The 24,270-nt window shown below is 54.2% G+C and overlaps 1 protein-coding gene and 1 long non-coding RNA gene across 4 annotated transcripts; one reads left to right on the forward strand and one right to left on the reverse strand.

Annotated features, from left to right (window-relative positions):
- The first annotated feature begins 2,720 nt into the window (after positions 1–2,720).
- Positions 2,721–18,440, forward strand: Gga1 (golgi associated, gamma adaptin ear containing, ARF binding protein 1). 3 transcript variants are annotated; one of them, NM_001399734.1, is made up of 17 exons: positions 2,721–2,795; positions 5,743–5,827; positions 6,924–6,999; positions 8,052–8,150; positions 8,908–9,031; positions 9,752–9,852; positions 10,374–10,454; positions 12,300–12,437; positions 12,584–12,665; positions 13,177–13,284; positions 13,961–14,113; positions 15,261–15,325; positions 15,753–15,925; positions 16,272–16,459; positions 17,009–17,178; positions 17,383–17,493; positions 17,594–18,440. In NM_001399734.1, exons 1-17 carry the CDS (start codon positions 2,753–2,755, stop codon positions 17,702–17,704), a joined length of 1,908 nt encoding a protein of 635 aa, NP_001386663.1. In that variant the 5' UTR covers positions 2,721–2,752; the 3' UTR covers positions 17,705–18,440. The 3 variants fall into 3 exon arrangements, with proteins under 3 accessions (NP_001386663.1, XP_063119386.1, NP_001011994.1); XM_063263316.1 differs by lacking the exon at positions 2,721–2,795 and adding an exon at positions 4,229–4,247; NM_001011994.2 differs by lacking the exon at positions 2,721–2,795.
- On the reverse strand, positions 7,687–24,210 carry LOC120093687 (uncharacterized). The gene is made up of 4 exons (XR_010053445.1): positions 24,073–24,210; positions 16,995–17,643; positions 14,943–15,062; positions 7,687–8,192 (listed from the first exon to the last, which is right to left on the reverse strand). It is a non-coding gene; the product is annotated as an uncharacterized LOC120093687 (long non-coding RNA).
- Positions 24,211–24,270: the final 60 nt, after the last annotated feature.

Here is a 24,270-nt window from a genome sequence, read left to right on the forward strand (position 1 = left end):
TCCCCGATTCCCTCTCCCTTGCTAAACCATTGGATTACATTCCTGAGGCTGATCACCAAGGTCCAGCAATCCAAATTCATTATTTGGCTACGGTAATAACATGTCCAATTAGGATTTACCAAGTCATCCTAATAGAGACTTCCCCCTTTCTCTCCTTACAAACAAACCACTCCCACTGAGACAGCTGCCGTTCACCTTGCCCCCTGCTTGTCCCCTCCAACGTAAATAAAATCTCTTTTGGCTGAGGATTTGGTGTCTGCCTGTGTTCTGTGCAGACTCTAAGTCTGCTTCAACGTGGGCAGGTGCCATGCTTTGAGGAACTATGCTCTGAACACCAGCACATTCTGGACACCAGCAACTGCTTCAGGACACTGTGACGGCTAGTACGGTCAACTTGGCAGATTTAGTATCACCTGGGTGATGAGCTACTGTGGATGCCTCAGGATTATCTTGCCTGAGTTTATTGAGGTGGGAGCATCTGTCCACTTTGGGTGGCGCTATTCCCTACTGGGAACCTGTACTGTGTAAGTGAGAAAGAATGGGGTAGCAGCATGTTTTCAACACTCTCTTCCTGTTTCTCAGCTGCAGGTGTGAGGGGCCCACCTGCTGCCACCTTGATTTCTCTCTCCACCAAGATGGACTGTACCCTTGAATTGTGGGCCAGCACAAACTCTGCCTCCTTTAAATTGTCTTTGTCATAGTAGTTTAATCCCAGCAACAGGAAAAGAAACTCAGGGATTTGGCACATGCTATTGCTCAGGGATGGAACTTCCCAGAGGCAGGGAGAGACACGAACCATAAGCACCCAAAGGAATACAAAGTGGGGCAGCTGGAGGTTAGAGCTCAGTTGGTTAAGTGTCTAAGATGTTTGGATGAAACTTTATAGGCTCGATCCCCAAGACTACATAAATCACCAGCTTGGGCTGTAAAGACTTGAAATGGAGGCAGAAGTAGCTGGAGATGTTGCTCAGTTGGTAGCGTGCTGCTTAGCTTGCAAGAAGTCCCACTCCCTTGCAGGTGTGGTGATCCATGCTGAAGGTGGAGAAAGAAGGATCAGAGCTCAAGGCTAGTCTGTTGTGAGTTCAAGGCCTGCCTAGGCTACATGAGACCCTACCTTTGTCATCCCACCAAAAGTGCCAATAAGTGGCGTTCTGACTCTAAATAAATCAATTTGGCAAATGCAGTTTGGGTTTTTGTTTTGGTTTGCTTTGTTGTCGTTGTTTGTTTTTGATATAGGGTTTCTCTGTGTAACCCTGGCTGTCCTGAAACTTTCTCTGTGGATCAGGCTGACTTTGAATTCAGAGATTCCCCTGCCTCTTAAAGGCCAGCTCTACCACTGTCCAGCCTGCAGTTGGGTTTTAGCTCATTAACAATTTTAATAATAAAACAAAAAGGGTCAAGCCCATCTCCTTCTGGCTTATACCCCCTATCCTGTATCTTATAGATTGCAGGAGAGAATTAAATGTCTCGTTGAGAGTTGGGTTCAGAAGAAAAACCGACTGAAACGAGGTCACTGGTTCTGCAAGGTGAGTATAGATCCCTCTCCAAGGCCTCAGGCGCGCGGAACTGGATTCGCCGGTTCCTGGGTCTCAGATGCCCTTTAACTCTTACTGGCACAGGCTCGCTAGAGAGAACACGATGGCCAGTTCCCCCGACGGCCGCCAGAGGCTACAGAGAGCAACTGGCATTCCTGAGAATTGCCTGAGGTGACCGCAGATGATGGAAAAAGCAGGTGAAAGTACTTTAACCACTCCAAAACAAGAGCCTGACTTCGTCACCATCCCAGTTTGGGGAAAGAGACCCTCTCATTTTGCCACCACCCCTTCTGCCTCTGTCTGACAGGTGCTGGAGTTATCCTCATCACCTTGTCTAGCCTTGTCTTTCTCTCCAGGGCTTGTCACAGAATAACCCAAATGCAAAGTGCTCTTCAGGGGTTCTAAGCTGAATGCAGAAGGAAGTAGCCGGTGCAAGCACTGACCCTTAAGTGACCTCAGGCAAACTCATTACCTAGCTCCCAGGTTTGAGTGTGAATTCACGGGTTAAAAAAAAACTTTGCCCTTCGCTGGGCGTAGTGGCGCACTCCTTTAATCTCAGCACTTGGGAGGCGGAAGCAGAAGGATCTCATGAATTCCTGCCGGCTACAGAGCGAGTTTCAGGACTGGCAGGGAAACATAGTGAACCCTTGTCTCAAAGGGGAAAAAATTGCTCAGAACAATGCCCGGGGCTTTAAGAGCTAAACAAACATTAGCTTAACCTCATCATGTTCGCAGCAGCCACTGTACTCAGTTGCCCTTTTAAGGGACATTGATATTTTCCTACTTAAGCGGAAGTACCCCTTGAGGGCTCCGGAAGTGACTTCAGAGACCCTCAGAAACATGGCTTCGGAGCGTTGTTCCGGAAGTGGTCACGGGTGTCTGCGTGACGCTAACTGAGTTAGAGCGTCCCGTGGTGTTTCTATGGTGCCGTCCGGAACCCCCAGGCTCTCCTCTTCCTTCCCCGCCTGAGCGTCCGGAGCTGCGAGGCCGTCGACCGGTCCCACCAGCGACTCCGCCAGCCGCCAGGGGGAGGATTGCCAAAGACGTGACGCTCTGGACGGCCCCACCTGCGTCTCGATGGTGCCCAGCGCCCCAGGGCAGCGGCCCGACTCATCTGGGCGGACGCGGCCCCTTTAACCGGCTGAGGGCGGAGCCGAGGAGTTCCCGCGAGAGCGGCGGGGGGCGGGGGGCGGTGCCGAGGCGGGGGCCCGTGGCGGATGGAGCCCGCGATGGAGCCGGAGACTCTGGAGGCACGAATCAGTGAGTGTCCGGGAGGGGCGCGAGCCGGACCGGAACCGGAACCGGGGGCGCGAGGCTGGCCCCTTTCCCGACGGGGCGGGGTCCGCGCGCCCCCTCCTCACGCCCCGCCCCCGACCCGGAGGGGCGGCGCCCCAATTCGGGGCTCGGACCCTAGCAGCTGCGCAGCCTGGTCATGAGCGGGCGCCGCCCACCCACCGGGTGACCCGGTTGCGGGGAGCACCCCGAACCCCCCGAAGGCCCTGCCTGTTGCACCAAAGAGCAGACCCTGGAGTCTTCCCCTTAAGGGACTCCCCCACTTACTCAGGGCCTGAGTCTTTCAACCCTGTTCCCGCAGCTCTTCTTAGATCTGCTCATTCCCCAAGCCGAGGAAGGGGTGGACTCCTGGCCCATCTGATCCAGCTCTGTCCGCGTCTGGAGAAACTCCCAATGTTTGGAAGGGTCCCGTTTAAGACTCCATAAGGAAATCCAAGTTGTTTGTCTATACCCAGACCAGCTTTGCTCTGCATCCCAGATTGCTTTCCTAGCCCCTGCTGAGCTTCCTCCTCAGGCCTCTGCCCTTGTTTCCTGTCTCCTCAGAAACAGCTTCCTAAACTCTGGCTTACAAGCCCCTACTTCCACCCCCTGTTCTCCCTGTCCCACACTGCTGAAAATCTCTGGCTTTGCCAACCCCATTCCTGAATTCTGCCCCTGGGAGCTGCAGGCTCCCTCTTCTGATACATCTAGTGACAGGTCTCTCCCAAGGCCTTTCTGGATGTGACCCAGGGAAGCCACTGGGTCCATCCTCAGTTTAACCTCTCGGCCTCGAGGTACAGCAAGGATCTGTGCGGGGTGGTGTGGGAAGACATGGTCAGCACCTTTGAAGCCAGCCTTGAACGAACAAAGTTGAACCAGCAGGTCGATGCCAGACCCCACATCTGGCGGGGAGAGGGGGATGTAGGAGAGTCAGCCTGGCAGTGGGGTTGAATGGTGGTTAGGAGGAGACACGCAGTGGCCATGGATTGCATGAGATGCTGTAACTGCACGGGTCTCAGGAGGTCAGAGGTAAAGGGTAGTAGAGCTTCCAGGGAGGACCATAGATATTTTCGCCAGTCATGCCCTGTTGTGAAACACCTCTCTCCCTCAAGTACTTTCCCCTGCCACTTGCCAGGGGAGGTGACCCCCCCAGCCCCCGCAGTAGAGGTTGGGGGAAGGGGAGGGAGGCTATCTCTTCTAGCTCTTGAGTTTGCTCAATGCTAGGGAGAAGCTGATCCTGGGCAGTCAGAGTTTCCTTTTCCCTGGCTCCTGACTCCAGATTGACTGGCTCCACCCTTGCTGGGGTTCACGTGCCTTTGACACTTCGAGGACTTCCTATTCTAGCCCTTTTCTCAGTTGTCATTGAGAGGCCAGTACCCTGAACATTCTCTCTGGTTCCAGATTGGAGTCTCTTCCCAGTGTTCAGTGGGGGACTAGGAGGTCAGTAAATGTATAGCATTCCCCAAGGAAGCAGGATATTGCTGGTGTCCCTGGGGGCTCACTGGTGACATCTGTTCCTCTCAAGGACCGCAGGGTCCCACAAGGTTCCTGGGATAGATTTGCACCAAGAAAGAATGCTTCCTCAGCCTCTGGCCATCCATATTGCTTCTGAGCACCTGGGAGAGAGCAGTCTCCCCCATCTCCTGCCATCCTTCCCCCTGCTTGGCCTGTCTTCATAGCCTTTCTGTGATCGCTATTCTGAGTGGTCAAAGATGCTTTGTTTGGGCCAGTGAGTTTCAGGAGAGAAGAGCTTTTTGTCCACCACTGTAATTTTTAAAAATAAATAAAGATTAAGTGCGTGGCTGCCGGGCACTGAGGGTGTCTAGGCCCCCAGATGCAGCACCAACTGGGCAGGTACCACATACAGGGCCCTAGCCTCTTCCTGTCTACAGATCTTTCACAGCCCCACCTCTTGGGCTGTGATCTTCTGCACCCACAGCTTGGGCAGAAGTGTCTGGAAATCATGAGGACACTTCAGCCTCACCATGCACAGCTATGTTTTGTCCAGATCTACAAGTAGGGAAATGGGGATTCAAGAAGCTTTCCTTACCTCAAAGCTCTTTACCTAGCCAGTGTTGGGGTCCAGAAGGGGGTCGTCCCGTTTGCTGCTCTTTGCTATTACTCATTCCTGCACCCCAGCTTCTTCAGCCCCATCCTGTCACTGATCCCCCAGCAAACCATTAGAGGGGTGTGTTCTCTGCAGGAGTCGCAGTAGCATTGTATAATAGTCCACTGTAACGAATAGTCAGGGTTAGAACCATGGTGAGCAAACTGAAGAGGGTACTAATGAAGTACCCTTAGGAGAGGTGTTCTTGAGCCACTCCCCAGGGACAAGGTCTGGCAGAACTAGGCATGAGGTCCAGGGTACAGTCTTGCCCAGACCCATGTCCTTAACTGAGCAGAGTAGCCCTCAGCCTGGTTAACTCCTTCTAAACTTAGCTGGACTGTTACTCCTTTGGGCAGCTGCCCTGGCCCCAGGCAGATCCAAGTGTCCAGCTCTTGGTTCCTTTGGTTTCTTGGCCACTTACCTTAAGAGCCTAGCTTCTCTTGGCCAATTGCCCAGGCCTACAGCTCCTCCAGGACAGGACCCTGGCCTTTTCCTTACCCCTCAGTTTCCTGAGTACAGAGACCAGGAGAGTTGGAATGCTGTTCTTGAGGACAGAGTCAGAGATGGTAAAGCCAGCATAGTGGGACACAACCACAGGGAGGTGGTGCCTGGGTGTAGTCTCTGAAGATGAGGCCCTTGGGTGAAAGCGAGGTAAGCAGCAGTATGTGTTCTGCCCATTGATTGCAATGGAGCTCAGACTTGGGGGCTGTCCAACAAGTGGAGGGAATCACCTCCCACGCGCTCAATCCCTCTTAACCGTGCCCGTTGCAGGATAGTTAGGGAGGCAGAAATTTCACTCTCCCATTCTGACTCTCTCTGCTCCTGCAGACAGAGCCACAAATCCCCTGAACAAGGAGCTGGACTGGGCCAGCATCAACGGTTTCTGTGAGCAGCTCAACGAAGACTTTGAGGGGTAGGTGGCTCCTTTTGGCTCACACACTCAAGAAAACACACTCTGTCCCTGCCATGCACTCTCCAGATCCTGGTCTTGGGCAGGCTAGAGACCCAGTTTCCACTCTAAATGCAGTCACAGTTAACAAAGACAGTGTCTCTTTCTGCTGGGGGCTATGTGTATGCTGCCCTCTTGAGGGGAACGGTCCTAGATCTCTTTTTTTAATAAATGAAGAGACTGAGGCTCAGCCTTGACCCTTACTGGGGCCCTGGCAGTCCCAAGGTCAGTCAGTCTAAACCTACCGTGCGGCTGATGATTAATTCGGGGCCTTCCAGAGGGCAGACTACATTCTCCAACAGGCCCTTCATGTAAGAATGAACCTGATCTACCTGGAATGAGTGTCCAAAATGCACACTGAGGGCCACTTCTAGAAGTGACTCCCCGAGGGCTTGGTTGGGATGTCCTAGGGTCCCTGGCGCTCCAGGATTGTAGAAACCTCGTCACAGTGTGCTTTGCCCCCACCCTCCCTGCTGGGACGGGTCCTTCACTCTAGCACCCCTTGATGTGGGGTTCATGGGCTGTGGGATAAATGAATTCCACCTCTGGCTGATTGGTCTTGCTCTGAGCCTCACTCCTACCTGTAACATGGCACTGATGAGGTGCATATGGGAGGTTATGGAGGGTTTTCTGCCACTGAGGAAAGCAAGGAGCCCAGCTGCCCATGAGCCACCTTGCATGGCCTTAGCATTCAAGCCATGGCCACCTGTTCTTACCAATCCCTGTGCAGGCCAAGGACACAGCTGCTTTGTTTTTGATGGTGGTGAATGGACACAGGGCCTCACTCGCCCATGCTAGGCAATGGCTCTACCAATAAGCAACTTCTGTAGGCCCATGTCTTGTTCTTAAAGCCAAAGGGGGCTAGGTTTACATCTCTTGAAGGCCTTGCCTTTACTGGACGCCTAGCACTGGCTGTCACCATCCCAGGTCCTTTCTGATCTGGAGACACATGGGCTTTTGTATGTGCTTCGCAGGGCCAGTAGAGGGCTGAAGTGCTACAGGCTGATGTAATGAGTGAATCAGGTACCTTGTCGGTCATGACTCTGTTCCTCCTACCCAGGCCTCCACTTGCTACCCGCTTGCTGGCCCACAAGATCCAGTCCCCACAGGAATGGGAAGCCATCCAGGCCTTGACGGTAAGAAAAGGTCCTGGGGTTTCAGGAGCCCAAGGGGATTGTGACCAGATGATCCAGGATATAGGTCTGGGCCAACCCACAAGGTACCTAACAGCAGCAGTGAGTTAGGCTTGTCACAGCTGGGCCTCTGATGGTGGTGGCACTCTTCACTTCAGCTGCACAATGGGCACCTCCCCAAGATACATGTTAAACACACTGAATCAGCATGTGTGTTTTGCAGTCTGTGTTTGTAAAGCTCCCAGGCTCTCTGCAGGGGCCATCCCGACCACATGGGACCTGCAGCCCCCGGGCAGTGCTATCCTTTGCAGTAAGAGAGGCTCAGGATTGAGGATATGGATACACCAGAAGCAAGAGAGGAGGGACACGGGGTTGGGGATTTAGCTCAGTGGTAGAGCGCTTGCCTAGGAAGCGCAAGGCCCTGGGTTCGGTCCCCAGCTCCGAAAAAAAAAAAGAACCAAAAAAAAAAAAAAAAAAAAAAAAGAGAGGAGGGACACTGTGACTCCCTTCATAGCCCACACACCAGCTACCTCAGAACAAGATTGTCTGAGGCTAAGGGGAAGCTGCTCTAAGTAACTGTGCAGGTTTCAACAGGTTAGTTTTTGTTTGGGGTTTCTTCCATAAGTATGTGGGGATCTTGTGATCTCCTGGCTTTAGGAAAAGCCAAAGTAGTGTCAAACTGCCGAGCAGTGATGGTGTACACCTCTAATGCCAGCATTCAGGAGGCAGAAACAAGTGGATCTCTGTGACTTTGAGGGCAGCCTGATCTACTGAATGAGTCCCAGGATAACCAGGGCTACACAGAGAAACTCTGTCTCTAAAAATAAGAATAGTAAGAAGGCCATATCCAAGTGATGCATGGTCAAGCCATGGAGGAGCCTATGGTTCAGCAGCTTGAGCAGTGCTGGTCACTAGAAGACCCCTGACCCAGTGCTCTAGGCTGGTGATGAACAGTCTCAGAGACCCGTGAACCTCAGGATCTTGTGCCCTCGAGGGTCATTCCCTTCCTCTGGGCCCTGGCAAAGATGGGGGCTACCTCACTGCTTCCCTTCCAGGTTCTGGAAACATGCATGAAGAGCTGTGGCAAGAGGTTCCATGACGAAGTGGGCAAGTTCCGCTTCCTGAATGAGCTCATCAAGGTTGTGTCTCCCAAGGTGCGTCATAGCCCAGGTCCAGAGTGCCAGCTCTGATGGAGGCTGCAGAAAGAAGGTCCCCATTAGAAACTCAGCACAAATCCCTCTCCAGGACCTGACTGAGTCAGGACAGCCTAGGCCTCTGAGGAACCAATCAGCATGCAGGGAGAGCTGATCCCAGGGCACACACATGCTGTCACTTGGGTGTGCCCAGCCCAGACTGCTTAGGTGTTTGATATTTCTCCCTGTCCACATCACCTAGATGTGGTTCCCTTGCGCCTCAGCATCTAAAGCCACAAACATGAGTCAGTTGTGTTAGCAAATGGGCCACACTTTGCCTATTGGACTTAGGTCAGTTTGGGTACCTATCTGATGCCCAGCCCCCTTCACCTTCCTCTGAACAGACTCTTGAGTGGGCTGTGCAGCCCTGTGTCTCCCAGGAGAGAACTATGCAGTGAGAGCCACATCTCTTGGCCTAGTTTGCTGCTGGAGCTGATGTATGGGGCCTCATGGCTGCACACAAGCCCTTCCCTCCTCTACCTGGAGCCCCAGACTCCCTGCTGGGGTCTCTAGGTTCAGTCTTTATGCACTGAGTAGGTAGGTGGTCCTGCTCTGGGCCTCTTCCCTGCACCAGAGCCCTGACACAGCCAGTGGGTGGTCAAGTGCTCCTTGCAGGGCATAGGAGGACTCCAGAGGCATCTAAAAGGCTGCAGGTTTAGGGCTCAAGTGAGGGTGGCTGAGCAGTCTCAGAGAAGTTCCCTTCTGTGTGTCTTTGAAGTACTTGGGCTCCCGGACATCAGAGAAGGTGAAGAATAAGATCTTGGAGCTGCTGTACAGCTGGACAGTCGGCCTCCCTGAGGAGGTGAAGATTGCCGAAGCCTACCAGATGCTGAAGAAGCAGGGTGAGTGACACCCCCCTGCTCCGCTCTGTGTGGTGGGGCCGGTATCAGCTCCTCCCACAGCATGGGCTCCAGCAGTCTCAGGCTCCCACAGGCAAGGCCACAGGTCTGCCTTTAATGTCTTAGAACACAGCCAGTGAAGCCTCTCTGTGCCTGTGCCTATGGCCAGTTTGAGTAGAAAAATGCTGGTATGGGCAAGTTTACCTTCAGAGAGTAGCCTCAAAACATGGCTGCCCAGGAACTAGGGCTGTAGCTCTACTGGGAAGGAGCTTGCCTAGCATGCATGGAGCTCTACAAGCCCAGGTCGGTACTCAGGCACTTAGGAAGTGAGGGCAGGAGGATCTGAAGTGAAAGGGCCACTCTGAGCTACATAGTGAACTCAAAAGTAATTACACCATACCCTTCTCAAAAAATATGTATGGGGGTTTGAGAGATGGCTCAGCAGTTAAGAGCACTTGCTGCTCTTCCAGAGGCTCCAAGTTCGGTTTCCTGCACTCATGTAAGGTAGCTCACAGCCACCCACACCTCCAGCTCTAGGGAAGCGGCTGCTTTATTACCTCACAGGCGCCTGCGTGTTGGGGTTCATTTACTGTGCAAGTCAGAAGTCCCACCATCAAAGTCCCAAGCCGGGAGCTGATAAAGTGTGACCTCCCTTTGACCTTGGCACCCTACTCCAGATCCTCTCCTGCTCTCCCTGGTGCTGACACTTACTGTCTTCCCCAGGGATCGTGAAGTCTGACCCCAAGCTTCCAGAGGATGCCATCTTTCCCCTCCCCCCTCCCCGGCCCAAGAATGTGATCTTTGAAGATGAGGAGAAGTCCAAGGTAAGGCTGAGTAGCTGCTTTCGGGTAGAGATTTCTGGTCTCTGAAGCAGAGGCTTGTGCTGAATGTGATTCCCGGAGAGGTGGTTTCCTATGTGGGAGCCTGCTGAATGCACTGACCCATGCAGGCTTCAGTAAGCAGAGTTCATAACCCAGGGCTTGGTTGAGGAGCTGCATGGCTTTATCTGTCTGTACTAGTGATTAGTTAACAGAGCATTTGCGTGCAGAGGAGCTGTTGAAATAAGTTCCCAGCCAGGTCCCAAGGCTACCACTGTAGTTTCTGGTGTGTCCTCCTAGGGGCCTGTAGGGAGGGGCCATATGCTCAGGACACCCTTCCGCTATGCTCTGTGGAGAGTATGTGCAGTTCCTCGGTTACCCGCATGGACGTCTATCAGGTGTCGATCAGTTTTGACCATTTCACGAAGAGCTTTAGTATCTTCCCCAGGTCCTACAAACAGTAACTGAGGAGCTGGGTTGTAGGCTCTGGCCCGGTGCTGCCCACAGTCATTTACTTGTCTCTGCAGATGCTGGCCCGCCTTCTGAAGAGCTCACACCCCGAAGACCTCCGGGCTGCCAATAAGCTCATCAAAGAGATGGTGCAGGAGGTAATGGCTGACCTGGTGTAGAAGGGATGGGGTGTGGAGCTGGGCCACCAGGCAGGAGCTGTGTGTGTGTACATATGATGTAAACATGTACATATGATGTCCCATAGTGGCCCAGCAGGACAGCTACCATAGCAAAGAATTGACAGGTGCTCAGTGGCTGATGCTTAGAGGAAGAGCTGCCCAGTAGCCTGAAAGAGCCTGAGATGCATGAGTGTCTGAGCGGCCAGTATTTGTTAGTAATGAGGCCCAAGAATTGGTGGCATTTAATTTTGGAACTCCAGGGGCTGAGGCAGGAGGCTAGTCTGGGCCATATAGCAAGACCATGTTTCAAAAAAAAAAAAAAAGGAACCCACAAGTGCCCTTACTTCCAAGTATACACCACAGCACATGTATACACACACACACATAAATAAATGCAAACATTTTTAAAAGTACTTCGAGAACATATTGGGGCTTAGGGCCATAACTTAGTGTAGCATACCCCCCCCAAAAAACCCTGAACCTTAAAATATTTTTAAATACATATGTAAGTATGTATGTATATGATAGACTGCACACACACAGAGCAAAACACAGATGTTAGTATATGTTTAATGTGTAAGCTAGCATGATAGGCGCGTACACTGAAACTTAAGAAGGCCAAGCCAGCATGCTGGCTCACACCTTTAATCCTAGCACTTGGGAGGCAGAGGCAGGAGGAACTCCTGTGAGTCAAGGCCAGCCTGCTCTACAGTGAGTTCCAAGACAGGGCTATGTAGAGAGAGACTGTCTCAAAACATAAATTTTTCAAGAGGTGTTAGCAATGGGCAGGGTGGTTCACACCTCCAATCCCAACACTGGGGAGGCTAAGGCAGGAGGATGGCCTTAAGTTGAACTGAGCTACAGAGTGAAACTTTGTCAGGAACCAAACAAGATTTCAGTTTAGCACTCAAAAGCCAGACAGAAGAGGCCAAATATTAACAGCTCTCTCTGAGCTAAGAATTGACAGCAGGAAATGCAGGGTCAAGGCCACATGGCAGGTACCTCTGAGGCAGGAGACAGCCTATCCTGTGCCCAAGGTGACTACCCACCTATAACCCTGTGTATCCGGATCATCAGGTGATTTTTTTTTTCCTCGAAAATGATCCATAATTTCCTTGAAATCTCCCAGCTCACTAATACAGCAACAAATTTCTCCACGTTTTAAAAGTGTGTGCCCACAGAGACTGCTAGTTCATTCTTCCTCAGAGGCAAGGTCTAGCCATGCAGCATGGTCAGGGTAAGCCTGGGTCCCAGATCGACTGGCGGGGCTACTCTGCCTCCCCTGCAGCAGGAGAGTGTGTCATGGCCTGGACTGCTTACTTCAGGGAAGTCTTAAAGCGCTAAGCCATGTGAGACTGCCAAGAATGTGCCCACCTCCTGCAGAGAAGGACACTGGGGAGCAGAAGGGGCTGAAAGAGTGGGGCTGCCTCCTACGGCTGCACTTAAAGGCCACGGACCCTGCACACTTGCCAGGCACCTGCAGACCAAGGAGGGACACCATACTTGTTTCTGGGTTGTGAGTGCCGAGTTGTCTTCAGGAGGACAGAAGTGATGCGGGCCACAGTCATGATTCTAGAAGCTGCAGTTGTAACTAAGGGCCACCTCTGCAGACTCGCCTGTGCAGAGGCCTAGATCCAGGACTCTGGCAGGAGGGTAGGAACTGGCACAATGGTGTACACTGCTTCTTGGAGAGAGTACTTGTCCTGAGTGTCAGCGGGGCTTGGCCACACAGCTGAAGTCCTGCCCATCCAGCCCTCTTCCCAGACTCATGTACTGTCATCTCCAGAGGCCTGAGACAGCCTTTGGCCATTTGCTGCTCTGCAGGACCAGAAGCGGATGGAGAAGATCTCAAAGCGGGTAAATGCCATTGAGGAGGTCAACAACAATGTGAAGCTGCTGACAGAGATGGTGATGAGCCACAGCCAGGGTGCTGCATCCAGCAGCAGTGAGGACCTCATGAAGGTGCACCTGCCCCGGCCCGGCCTGGCCCAGCCCACTCCCAACTCACTCCCAGCCCGGCCCACTCCCAACTCACTCCCGGCCCAGCCCACTACCAGCCCACACCTGGCCCACTCATAACCCTTGTCTACTTATCCTGTTCCACTCAGGAACTGTACCAGCGCTGTGAGCGCATGCGGCCCACACTCTTCCGACTGGCCAGTGACACAGAAGACAATGATGAGGCCTTAGGTGAGCCCCAGGCAACTGCCAAGATCAGGCCCAACCCTGGCCTACCTCCTCCCACTTGCAGGCCCTGCTAGACACCCACAGTTGGAAGGAACTACCATGAGAGGGCCCCCTTTCTCCAGCACTGATCTGAGAAGGCCACAGACATCAGACTGCTCTTGGAGACCCCATGAACAGGTCCTGTGCAGGCCTCTCATCTGCCCAGGAGGGAGCACTCTCTCATCTCCAAAACAAAATGACTAGCTCAGGTCACACCACCAGTGTGTCAGATCACCCCAGCCCAGTCACTTAGGCCCCTCTGTCTCACTCAGCTCCCTACCTGGCTATCCCTGGACCTTCTGGATATACCTCCACCTCCAAGTATCTACAGCAGCCTGGCTGTCTGGACCCCACAGATGCAGTGGGGCGCCTGGTCCACCCCCTTTACATAGCCTTTGGGGTGGGTGCGGCTCCTCTCCCCTACCCAGAGGCTCCACCGCTCCTTCAATCAGCCTCTCCCTCCTCCCTGTTCCAGCTGAGATCCTGCAGGCTAACGACAATCTCACCCAGGTGATCAACCTGTACAAGCAGCTGGTCCGGGGTGAGGAGCTCAATGGTGAAGCCACAGCCGGCTCCATTCCTGGTAAGAAGAGAGCAGGAGTGCTCTGGGGGGGCCCCCCTGGGTGAAGGGTGGCATGACCTCCAGCTGACCCTGGCCCCTTAAGACCATGAAGGTCCCGAGAAGGGAGCTGAGGCATTGTGTGGAGCCTGAAGCTGTGGAGAAGGGAGCCCAAGTTTGCCATGAAACAGAAGGAAAAACACTTCATCTCATGATGAAGCGGGGGCGGGGCATCCCCTAGGCCTGCTTAGACTACCAGAAAAGGACAGAGCTTTAGATAACAATGTGGCCGATGTCACTCCACTCTGGGTAATACTGCAGCATGGGGTGGGGTGGGCAGGAGGAGTGTCACAGAAATGGCAAGTGGGGAGGACCTCTCCAAGTCAGCCAAGCAGGGGCAGAGCCTTTGGGTATGAGAGAGCAGCAGCCATCTCTTAAAGCTGTGTCTGGAGTCCACCTTAGGGGCCTTAGTTAGTATTGCCCTGCGGTCACACTAATGTCACATTTCTGACATGTCTCTGACCCTAAGCAAAGCTGGTTGATTCTGAACAAAGGTGGCATATGCTAAAGACAGGGCTAGGCAGGCTGGAGTGGCTGCTAGGGGCCAAGAGCCCTGTAAAGAAAAAGGGGCGAGGATTGCTGTGCTCTCCCCTGCTGCTCTGAGTGGCCCCCAGGACTTGCCCCACTCTTTTCCACTCAGGAAGCACCTCAGCCCTGCTGGACCTCTCAGGCCTGGACCTCCCTTCCTCCGGCACCACATACCCAGCCACGCCCACTCGCCCTGGCAACCAGAACAGTCCAGAGCAACTGAGTGCCTCAGTGTCCTTGCTCGATGATGAGCTCATGTCTTTGGGTAAGGAAGAGGACAGTGCAGGGGCAGCCTGCTGCCACCAGCATTCTGTGCACACTCCATTGGGAAGCCAGTGGAGGTCATGGCCCTCCTTATACTGGGTGAAGCCGTGGCTCAGGGAGCCTGAGAATAAGGTCAGCCTGGCGGAGGGGAGGGCTGGCCGGGAGGGCTGACTGAGAGGCGGGGCAATTCCCAGAGTGAAGCTGCCCTGGTGAAGGATCAGTGGGTTCTCCTTCCCTGGGTTCTCAGGACAGCAAGGACAGGATTTAGTAAGCTCCACTCCTAGTGAGCCCAGTACCCTGGGAACAGTAAAAGAGAAAAAGTGAACTCTGTTTTCTTTGGCTTTTTTGTTTGTTTGGTTGGTTGGGGATTTTGTTTGTTTGTTTTTTGAGACATGGTTTCTGTGTAGCCCTGGCTGTTCTGGAACTCACTCTGTAGACCAGGCTGGCCTTGAACTCAGGGATCCACCTGCCTCTGCCTCCCGAGTGCTGAGATTAAAGGTGTGTGCCACCATGCCCAGCCTCCCTGTGGTTTTGAAGGAATGCCATGGGAGAGCTGGCCGCTGCTGCCCGCCTGCTGGAAAGCACTTGCTAAAAACAGGGACACTTGTCCAAGACAAGTACAGGGCAAGCTTGGCTAGGTGTTCAGGATAGACAGGGATCATGCTGACTTCTCTGCCAGCCAGCAGGCTGGTCCCCAGGGCCCTCCAAGACCAATTAACTGGCCTTACTGACTTATGCCAGAGCCTCACCGCCTGCCTGAGCTACTTCCCATTGTCCACACATGGACACAGAGGCTCCCCCAGGATAGCACTCTGCCCACAGATACTCACCTGACACAGCAGGTCAGACTCTCCTTCCTTCCTCACAACCTTAGCTCCTGCTCCTAGCTCCCGAGGGACCGAGGTGAAAGTTCCAGCTCCTACCAAGAAATTGGCTTCTGTGGGGCCTTGCTGGAAGGAGAGGAAGCAAGTGTGGGCTCAGGATGGCTGCCGGGAGGGTGCTTTCTATTTTTGCTCTGCTGCCGGTTCCCTCTGAAACTGAGGGTTTCACTCCTGAGCCTCTAAGGAAGGGAGGAATCCAGGGAGCCCCAGGCAGCACATCCTTGCCTCTGCCCACCAGTCCAGCCAGCTACCCTGCTCTCTCTACAGGCCTAAGTGACCCCACACCACCTTCAGCTCCCAGCTCAGATAGTGTCGGGTGGAACGGCTTCCAGGTAAGAGGGTAAACACTGGCTCAGCCACAACAGACAGGCAAACAGATGGACAGACAGACAGATAGATGGATCCAGGGAAGGGAGGCTGGAGACAGTAGCCTGAGAGATGACAGTCAGCTGGATCCTGGACAAGAGTCCTGGGACAGGGCAGTACCATCCTAGGGAAGAGCCCAACAGTCTCTTAGGGTCCCTGATAGGACCACAGTCCTGCCTTCAAAGTTAAGCTCTTCTTCCCTTAAAAAGGTGACTTAGGGTCCCTGCAGTGGGGAGAACCACATAGGCCCAGTGTTTTGCTCATAGAAAGGTGGTCTATTGTCTTCTCTGCTGTAGCTGTCTCAGATGTAACCTGCAGGGAAGAGAGGGCCTCAGGACTCAGGTGGTGATGCTAACACTTTGGAGAGTCTCATTATGTCTCCTTTGCCCACAGTCATCAGATGGCACTGAACCCTCAGTCCCTCCTCCAGCCCAGGCCCCCTGCATGGACAGCCGACCCCCAGCCCAGGCATCCCCACCAACGAGCAGCGGCCTGGATGACCTGGACCTCTTGGGGAAAACCCTTATGCAACAGGCACTGCCCCCGGAAGCCCAGCAAGTGCGGTGGTGAGTGCTGCCACTGCCAGGGCCCTTCCTGTCCCAGCAAGCCAGCAGCTTCTGGGCCCAGCAGGGAGTCGCCATCCCCTGTAATTCCTGGGAGTCCAGCATTTGGATCACCCACCGTGATGAGGGTGTGCCCAAGGATGGTCCCACACTACATACAAGTTGATGAGAATGGGCACTGTGCCCACTAGCACGCCCCAGAAGATAGAAGGGGGTTCAGCACGGGGGATGCTGAGGCAAAGGAGTGGGGGAGGCTCTCAGTGCTGATGAAGGTGCTCAAAGCTGCCTGCAGGCACAGTGGTGGGTAGCTCACCAGAAAACCACGTGCTAATACACTGTCCCCATTAAGGGAGAAGCAGCAGCCAGCCCCCCGGCTCACCCTCCGTGACCTGCAGAGCAAGAGCAGCTCGCCCAATCCAGGAGCCACCAGCCTCCTCCACACCACGTCCCCAGAGCCCCCTGGGCCTCAGCCTCAGGCCATACCCACTGAGCTCTCCTTAACCAACATCACTGTGCCCTTGGAGTCTATCAAACCCAGTAAGTGGGGAAGGGTTGGGTAGGGTGGGAAGAACTGGGCCAGGTCAGCCCTTGTCCCCAGAGCCCGTCACTGCTGACTCCAATGTTAGCCTACACAAGGGCCTTCCCATCCTTGAGTGAGGAAAGACTGCTTTCTAATCTCTGGGTTACACAGGAGAGGGCTCCTAGAATTGAACCCTGACCCCTCGTTCCTAGGGAGGGCAGGAGGTCAGAACGAGAAAGCTCCTTATGATTATAAAACAGAGCCTCAAAGAAAGATCCAGGAGGAGGCCCCAAGTATTTCTCACCCAGGAGCAGTCGGTAGCACTGGCTGACGTAACTTTCTCAGAAGCTGTGACCAAGAGCCTCAAGCCCTCCCTGTCCTCCTTAGCACTAGAACTCACTCTAACCCCAAAGAATGCATGACCCAGACTTAGAACAGAGCCCTTGACTCCATCCTGGGAAGGGCCTGGCTGTGACTTGGCTCCAGGGTGGGTGTCCCGCCTCTAGGAGGCCAGACCCGGTGTGATCTGGCTCCACCCACTGATCATCCTACCCTTCTCCCAACAGGCAGCATCTTGCCAGTGACCGTTTATGACCAGCATGGCTTCCGTGTCCTCTTCCATTTTGCTCGCGACCCACTGCCCGGACGCTCTGATGTGCTGGTGGTGGTGGTCTCTATGCTGAGCACGGCTCCCCAGCCCATCCGAAACATTGTTTTCCAGTCAGCTGTCCCCAAGGTGACAGGGCAGACCAGGGAGGCCTTCCTCCCTCAAGGCAGGGTGACCTTAGACTTGGTGGGCAGCCAGCTGCCTGAGCATAGTATATCCTTCACTGGGGAGCTGGGGAAGGGGTGGGAGGCCAGAGAGATTCCTGAGACTCTGGGAAAGGAGCTACTTCCTCCTCAGGGGCTGTCTGACCAACTACCTACCTCCCGCCCTCAGGTCATGAAGGTGAGGCTGCAGCCACCCTCCGGCACAGAGCTGCCAGCATTTAACCCCATCGTCCACCCCTCCGCCATCACCCAGGTCCTGCTCCTTGCTAACCCCCAGAAGGTGAGGGCCCAGCTATGACAGGGCAGTACCCCAGGGTGGCATTAACTTCCCTTCCCCTCCGCACGCTCTGACTGCTGTGCTTCTGCCATTTGTGCCCCAGGAGAAGGTCCGCCTCCGCTACAAGCTCATCTTCACTATGGGTGACCAGACCTACAATGAGATGGGAGATGTGGATCAGTTCCCCCCACCAGAAACCTGGGGAAGCCTCTAGGACAGGGGCTGGAGAGAGGAGGGGCAGCAGGACCTGTACCTGTTCATCCTGGTGCTTCTCTCCTTCCTGTGGCCCCCAGTGACTCTTCCCCCTCCCTCTTCCCCTGCTGAGCCAAACCCAGCAGGAGGCTGTGCCTGGGTTTGCCATAGCTGCTGGGACCTCCATCACCAGTGGGAGCCTGGAGCAGGGAGGGGCTGTATGCCCTAGAAAGGACTCTGGGGTGAGGGAAGAAGCATGGCTGTGAGGCCCAGCCCTGAACCCCAGCCTGAGGTGGGGTTGTCCTCACCTGTCTTTTATGCCTTATGGAAAGGCCCAGCCATAACTTGGAGGCCATGCTGGAACTGGGACCAGCCCAGGCCTCCTCTGTGGGAACCCAGTGACTGGGGGTGACGCCCATGACCTAGCTGTTTGCACTTGGTGTGTGGTTTGGCTCTTTGCTTTTCTTTTGGAATGGCCCTGTGGTCACAGAGCTGAAGGAGCTCTCCACTCAGCCCCCAGTGCCTCCAGAGGCCTCCCTTTGCTCTCAGGCTCCTAGGGACCATGGAAACTTGAAAGCAAAGCCAGAGGACATGCCCCCTGGAGGGCCATGGAACTCCCAGAGTTCTGTGCTTCATTTATCAGCTTCTGCTGGGGCCTCCCATGAGCACCTCACATCTGCCACCCATCTGTGATCAAAGTAGGGTCAGTAAGGGTGACCATGGGAGTATTTATGAAAATAAAATGACTTTTTCCTGGACTAGCTGTTCGTGCACCCTCATGGGGTGAGGGAGTTAGGGACGATTCAGGAGTTGGGGGCCTAGGGACTGCCCTGTAGATCCGTTCCCATCTACCCATCCTAGCCCCAAGCCCTGCTGGGGCCAGTGGCTGCTACTGAGTCACGCAGGAAACATTGGTCTGTGGTGACCCAGAGCTGTTGTAGCTGAGAATGAGGGGCCACTGAGAGATCTAGCTGCTGCAGAAGCTGAAAGGAAGCTCCCGGCTACTCACTTCCTCCTGCACTCTACAGACCTCTGTGCTTCCCCCTGCCTACACTGCTTGCTCAGAAGCCCTGCACCATGCCGCTCCCCGTCGCCTGGTGTAGTAAAAGGCTGTGCCCAAGTAGGGTGCAGAAACCACACAGCAAGGACAACCTGCCAGTGGGGTACAGTGAGGAGCTGGCTTAGAGCCCCTGCAGTGAGAGGCGCAGGCTGTCTACCCTCTCCAGTGAGCAGCTTCATGGCTGCAGGCTCTAGGAAGTCCCACATCTGAGGAAACACTTTCACTCTGTCTCATCTGGCAGTTCCTAATCTGAGGTTGGGTACTAAAACCCTTTCCTTAGATCCTGTGGAGACCTGGGTATGACACATCTGAGTTCCACAGGGCAGGACACCCTGTCAGGCCTACACTGGACATTCCGAGTGAAGGCATCTCAGGGTGGACTGTAAAGAAAAAGACGAGAGGCTCCCCACACAGCACCTGTCCTAGCACTCGCCCTCTCCCCATCACAGCACCTGTCCTAGCACCCACCCTCTCTCCCCATCACAGCACCTGTCCTAGCACTCGCCCTCTCCCCATCACAGCACCTGTCCTAGCACTCGCCCTCTCCCCATCACAGCACCTGTCCTAGCACTCGCCCTCTCCCCATCACAGCACCTGTCCTAGCACTCGCCCTCTCCCCACACAGCACCTGTCCTAGCACCCACCCTCTCTCCCCATCACAGCACCTGTCCTAGCACTCGCCCTCTCCCCATCACAGCACCTGTCCTAGCACCCACCCTCTCTCCCCATCACAGCACCTGTCCTAGCACCCACCCTCTCTCCCCATCACAGCACCTGTCCTAGCACCCACCCTCTCTCCCCATCACAGCACCTGTCCTAGCACTCGCCCTCTCCCCATCACAGCACCTGTCCTAGCACGCACCCTCTCTCCCCATCACAGCACCTGTCCTAGCACCCGCCCTCTCTCCCCAACACAGCACCTGTCCTAGCACTCGCCCTCTCCCCATCACAGCACCTGTCCTAGCACCCACCCTCTCTCCCCATCACAGCACCTGTCCTAGCACCCGCCCTCTCTCCCCATCACAGCACCTGTCCTAGCACTCGCCCTCTCCCCATCACAGCACCTGTCCTAGCACGCACCCTCTCTCCCCATCACAGCACCTGTCCTAGCACCCGCCCTCTCTCCCCAACACAGCACCTGTCCTAGCACCCGCCCTCTCTCAAAACGGCCTCAAGTTCCCACCTGGGGCCTCGGAAATGTGTCTCCAGTAGAATTTGTTAGGCCACTGGATAGGCGAGGTTTGCCCTGGGGCTGTGGGACCATGAACTGGGAGAGTCCCATGAATTGTGTGTGCTGGTTCCAAAGTCAGTGGCTTGCTCTCCCTTTCTAGATTCCTAGTTTGAAAAGGCCACAGGGTTGGTACCCAGGGAGCCACCTCTCCTCTGGCTTTGCCCTCATCAATCTCTATGCACATCTCCTGAGCCAGGCACGGCCCAGGTAGAAACCTGGGAGACTGAAGCCCACCCAGTATTGCACTCTTGGGGAGCTGGGGAACAAAGGGTGTCCCTGGAGCCTGCACCTGTCTTAGCATGGGTACCCTGGGAAGTATTGTCTCTGTCTTACATGAGGAACCCCAGGACCACACCAGAGCAGTGGGGCTTCCCAGACCTCAAAGCCACACTTCCATTTCTGGGACACTGATGAGAGTTCATTTTGCAGTAACCACAGGGCAGGCCGCTCATCTGTTAGCAGAAGTCAAGTGAAGCAGAGGAGCTCTGTTACCCTGGGACACCTTCTGTGACCTCTACTACCCGTAGGGCAGCCAAGGGAAGGCACCCACCCTGGCATGCTTCAGGGCCTGCTGCCAGTAGTCTCCCCCTCCCCAAGTCCTCAGAATTGTCCTGTGAGCAGGAGACTGGACCAGCTGTCTAGAGGGAGTAGACATCAAGATGGCAGACTGTCCTAGCCACTTGAGCCTGCTCTCCAGTTTCGTCAACTGGCCTGCTTTGCTCCCAGCTGGGACCAAGAGCACATATTCTCCCAGGGCTAGCAGCAGCAGGAGGGAGTCCTGCTTCAGCTCCACCCCAGGGTTCCTTGAAGCCTTTTGAACTGTGGAAGTAGGGGTGGGCAAGGAAGTCACCAAAGCCCCAGGAAAACACACCTTGCCTGGCTGCTGTGGGCAGAAACCAATTGGAGGCTTTCGAGTATAGCCACAGTCAAGCTGTGTGGCAGCGGCTCAACTAGTAGAATGAAGCCAACGACCTCCACCCCGGCCTGCCTACCAGCTGCCCTGACCACATCCGCCCAAGTCACATTAGCAGATGCCACCCAGAGTGTCATAGGGATTGCCGGCAAATCTGTGTGAAGACTGGTCAGTTCCTCAGTGGCCATCAGGAAGGCAGGAGCAAGGGCCAGCCTTGAAGGAGTTTCTAGGCAACAGTGTACACAGCAGAAAGACAGCAATAATGCTTCCTAGGACGTCGGTCTGCCTTCTGACCTGGCCTCTACTGCACAGTCAGTGGGGTGTGCACATCTGCCAAAAGGAGGCAAAGATACCGACCTTAGGGAAGAATGACCCAAGGGACACATCAGTAAATTCTGGCCTAAGGCAGCCATACAAATGTCAAGGGCAACTAAGGCAGGGGTAGTCAAAGCTCTTCTCTCCGTCAGGAAGACATTTGAAAAATAACAGCAGACAATGCCAGGCACTTTTCTGAGAATTTTACACGCTAATTCCTGTAATCCTATTAAGTTATGTTGTTTGTGGCTGAGGGGTGAGCTTTCTTATCCAAGGTCTTTCAGTTTGTGTGCTGATGAGAAAACCCCCCCTGCCCCACACCCCAAGCCAAATGGCTGTTCTTTGGGGATGCAGGTAATCACAGATCTGATACCGTGAGCCCCAGAGGCTGAGATAGATAAACAGGCTCATAGTTTAGGGAAGGGCCCAGGGAGGGGTTGGCTAGTGACCTCTGAGGTACTTTTGTGCAGTTCTAAAGTCCATGGTCCTTTGAGTGGTTCTTGGCCATATATAACTATAATATCTACTACTGGAGAGACAAGAGCACCACAAGTTCAAGACTAGTTGGACAACTTTGTGGGACTGGCTCAAAAAAAATAAAAAAGGGGGCTGGCAAAACAGCTCAGTGCGTGAAGGTTCTGCCATCATGCATGAGAACCTGAGTTTGAACCCCAACGTGGTGGAAGGAGAGAGAGAACTGACTCCCATCCATTGTCCTCCGACTGCCCTACGAGAGTTGTGATGTTTACACACATGTGTGCACACGCACGCAGTCAATAAAAATTGTGATGGAGCTAGAGAGCTGGCTCAGAGATTAATTTAAGGCTGCCCTTCTAGAGAACGAGGTTCGATTCCCAGCACCCCCATGGTGGTTCACAATAATCTGTCCTCCACTGCATCTCATGGTTCAAAGACACACATGCAGGCAAAACACGTGTATGCATAAAATTAAACTTTAAAAAAATTTAAATTTACTAATCAAAGCTTCTGATTACAACATTCTTTGACGGAATCGCCTGTGATCCAACCTTCAGGGCTTCCAACCCTCAATGATTCAACACCAAGGTCACCCAGCCAAGAAGTACAGCAACTCTATCTGCTCAGATCCAGAAGGTCCCCAGGTCTGGCTGCAGAGAAAGCCAGAACTGGAGACAGGAGGGAGGGGCTAGCAAGGGCTTGGATGGGCTGGTAATACACTCTGGTCATTTCCAAAAGACAGAAAAGAAACCTGCTATTTCAGCCCAGGGAGCTGTCCCCTCCCCAGGCTAGTTAGTACTAGGCCTGGACGAGCCTAGGAGGCATAGAGTATAAGCCAGGCCAACCTAGTGGTACCTTCCCGACCAGCCGACCAGCCATGGACATGAAGGCAGAAGCACCAGAGATCAGAGACTTCCCTAGAGGCGAGAAAGTGCTTCCTGGAGCTGGACTCATCAGCTTCCTAAGCCTCACCCAGTAGAATGTACCCATTGCCAAGGGAGGGAAAACTGAAACGGAAAGAATGTTTTAGGTAGGACCTGGATGATGGGGGGGTGGGGGAAAGGCTAGGACTAGAAGCAAGATATCTCAAGTCTTTACACATTAGGAGGCCAGCAGCTCTAGACCACTCTAGTATCCCCCCAAGGCTGGCCCCTCTCTGGAATCTTCTGCCATCTCTTCTCCAAACACTGGCCAGCAGCCTTCTTCTCATTAGTAAATGAAAGGTAAGGAGTCTGTGCTGCGGTCTCAACTCCCCACCGCAGAGCCAGGATTCCACTGCTGAGGAGCTGTTCCTGGCTGGGATGTTCTGGTTCTTGCCGCTGGCTTCCCCAGTCTCCATAGGACTTTTTTTTTTTTTTTTCCCGGAGCTGGGGACCGAACCCAGGGCCTTGCTAGTCAAGCGCTCTACCACTGAGCTAAATCCCCAACCCCCAGGACTTTTTTTTTTCTTTCTTTCTTTCTTTTTTTCCAGAGCTGAGGACGGGACCCAGGGCCTTGCGCTTCCTAGGCAAGCGCTCTACCATTGAGCTAAATCCCCAGCCCCTCCGTAGGGCTTCTTCTTAAATGAGTAAAGTGGCTGCCTGCTCCCAGTGAGTGCCTGTGCTGAGTACAAGATGTCTTGGGCAAAGGGAATGTCTTCAAGAAGCACACCAACTGTCTACCCCCACACAGTAGGTGCTCAAGTGGTGCCGGCTCTGAACTGAAACTAACCGAGCAGAGCAAAGCTCAGTGTGGTGTTCAGGGCTTCCTGTAGCTGCCCCTCCCCCTCCCCAAGCCTGAAGGGTGTACACTAGAGTCAGCTTACTATTGCCTACGGGCTCTCTGGCCCTGTAGTTATGAACACCTAATGTATGCCCAGGCTGGTTTTCAGCCGAGTATTTCGACGAGAAAACTTCTATCTGGTTTGGGGGCTCAGAGCAGCACCCATAGTAAGGCCTGACAAGAAGGAAGGGCAGGGACCAGGGACATTTGCTAGAAGAAATGAGAGTTATGCAGATAGAAGAAGCTGTCCAAGCTCAGGACCCTTAAAGTGTGGAGCGGAGACAGGAGTTCTAGGGCTGAGGAGCAGGCTGGGGTATCTTGTTTACCCTGTGGCATAGACTGGTCCAGGGCAGTTGTCCTATCGAGCCACTATACACAGTGAATGTAGAACTTTGGACATTAGTCCCTGGTGGTCCCCAGGTACCCCAAGTTCCCAGTCAGTTTTCCAGCAGGCATGAGGGATGGTCAGGGAATGGTATGGTGGAGAAGTCTCCAAGGAGCATCTCCTAGTGACTGGCCTGCACAGGTTCCTGAAGGCCTGTCTCTGGCCTGTCCCTTCTAGGCAGCCTTTTTTTCCCTTTAAGAGAGCAAAGGTTGTTTATACCCAGGGCGGTGGTGGCAGGAGCAGCTTACCTGCTTCCCGCCACCCGCCGCGGCGACCGGGCAGGGTGCGGGAAGGAAGAGCCCGCACTCAACTGTGGACCGCAGAGAGACAGACCGGCGGACACTCGGCAGGAGAACGGCCCGGGGGTCGTTGTGGCCCGGAAGCAGTGAGAGAGCGAGACTCCAAACTTGGAGAAAGGAGTGACCTGGGGTCCGGGGGCGGAGTCG

This window comes from Rattus norvegicus, chromosome 7 (assembly GCF_036323735.1).
Source record: "Rattus norvegicus strain BN/NHsdMcwi chromosome 7, GRCr8, whole genome shotgun sequence".
Classification (NCBI taxonomy): domain Eukaryota; kingdom Metazoa; phylum Chordata; class Mammalia; order Rodentia; family Muridae; genus Rattus; species Rattus norvegicus.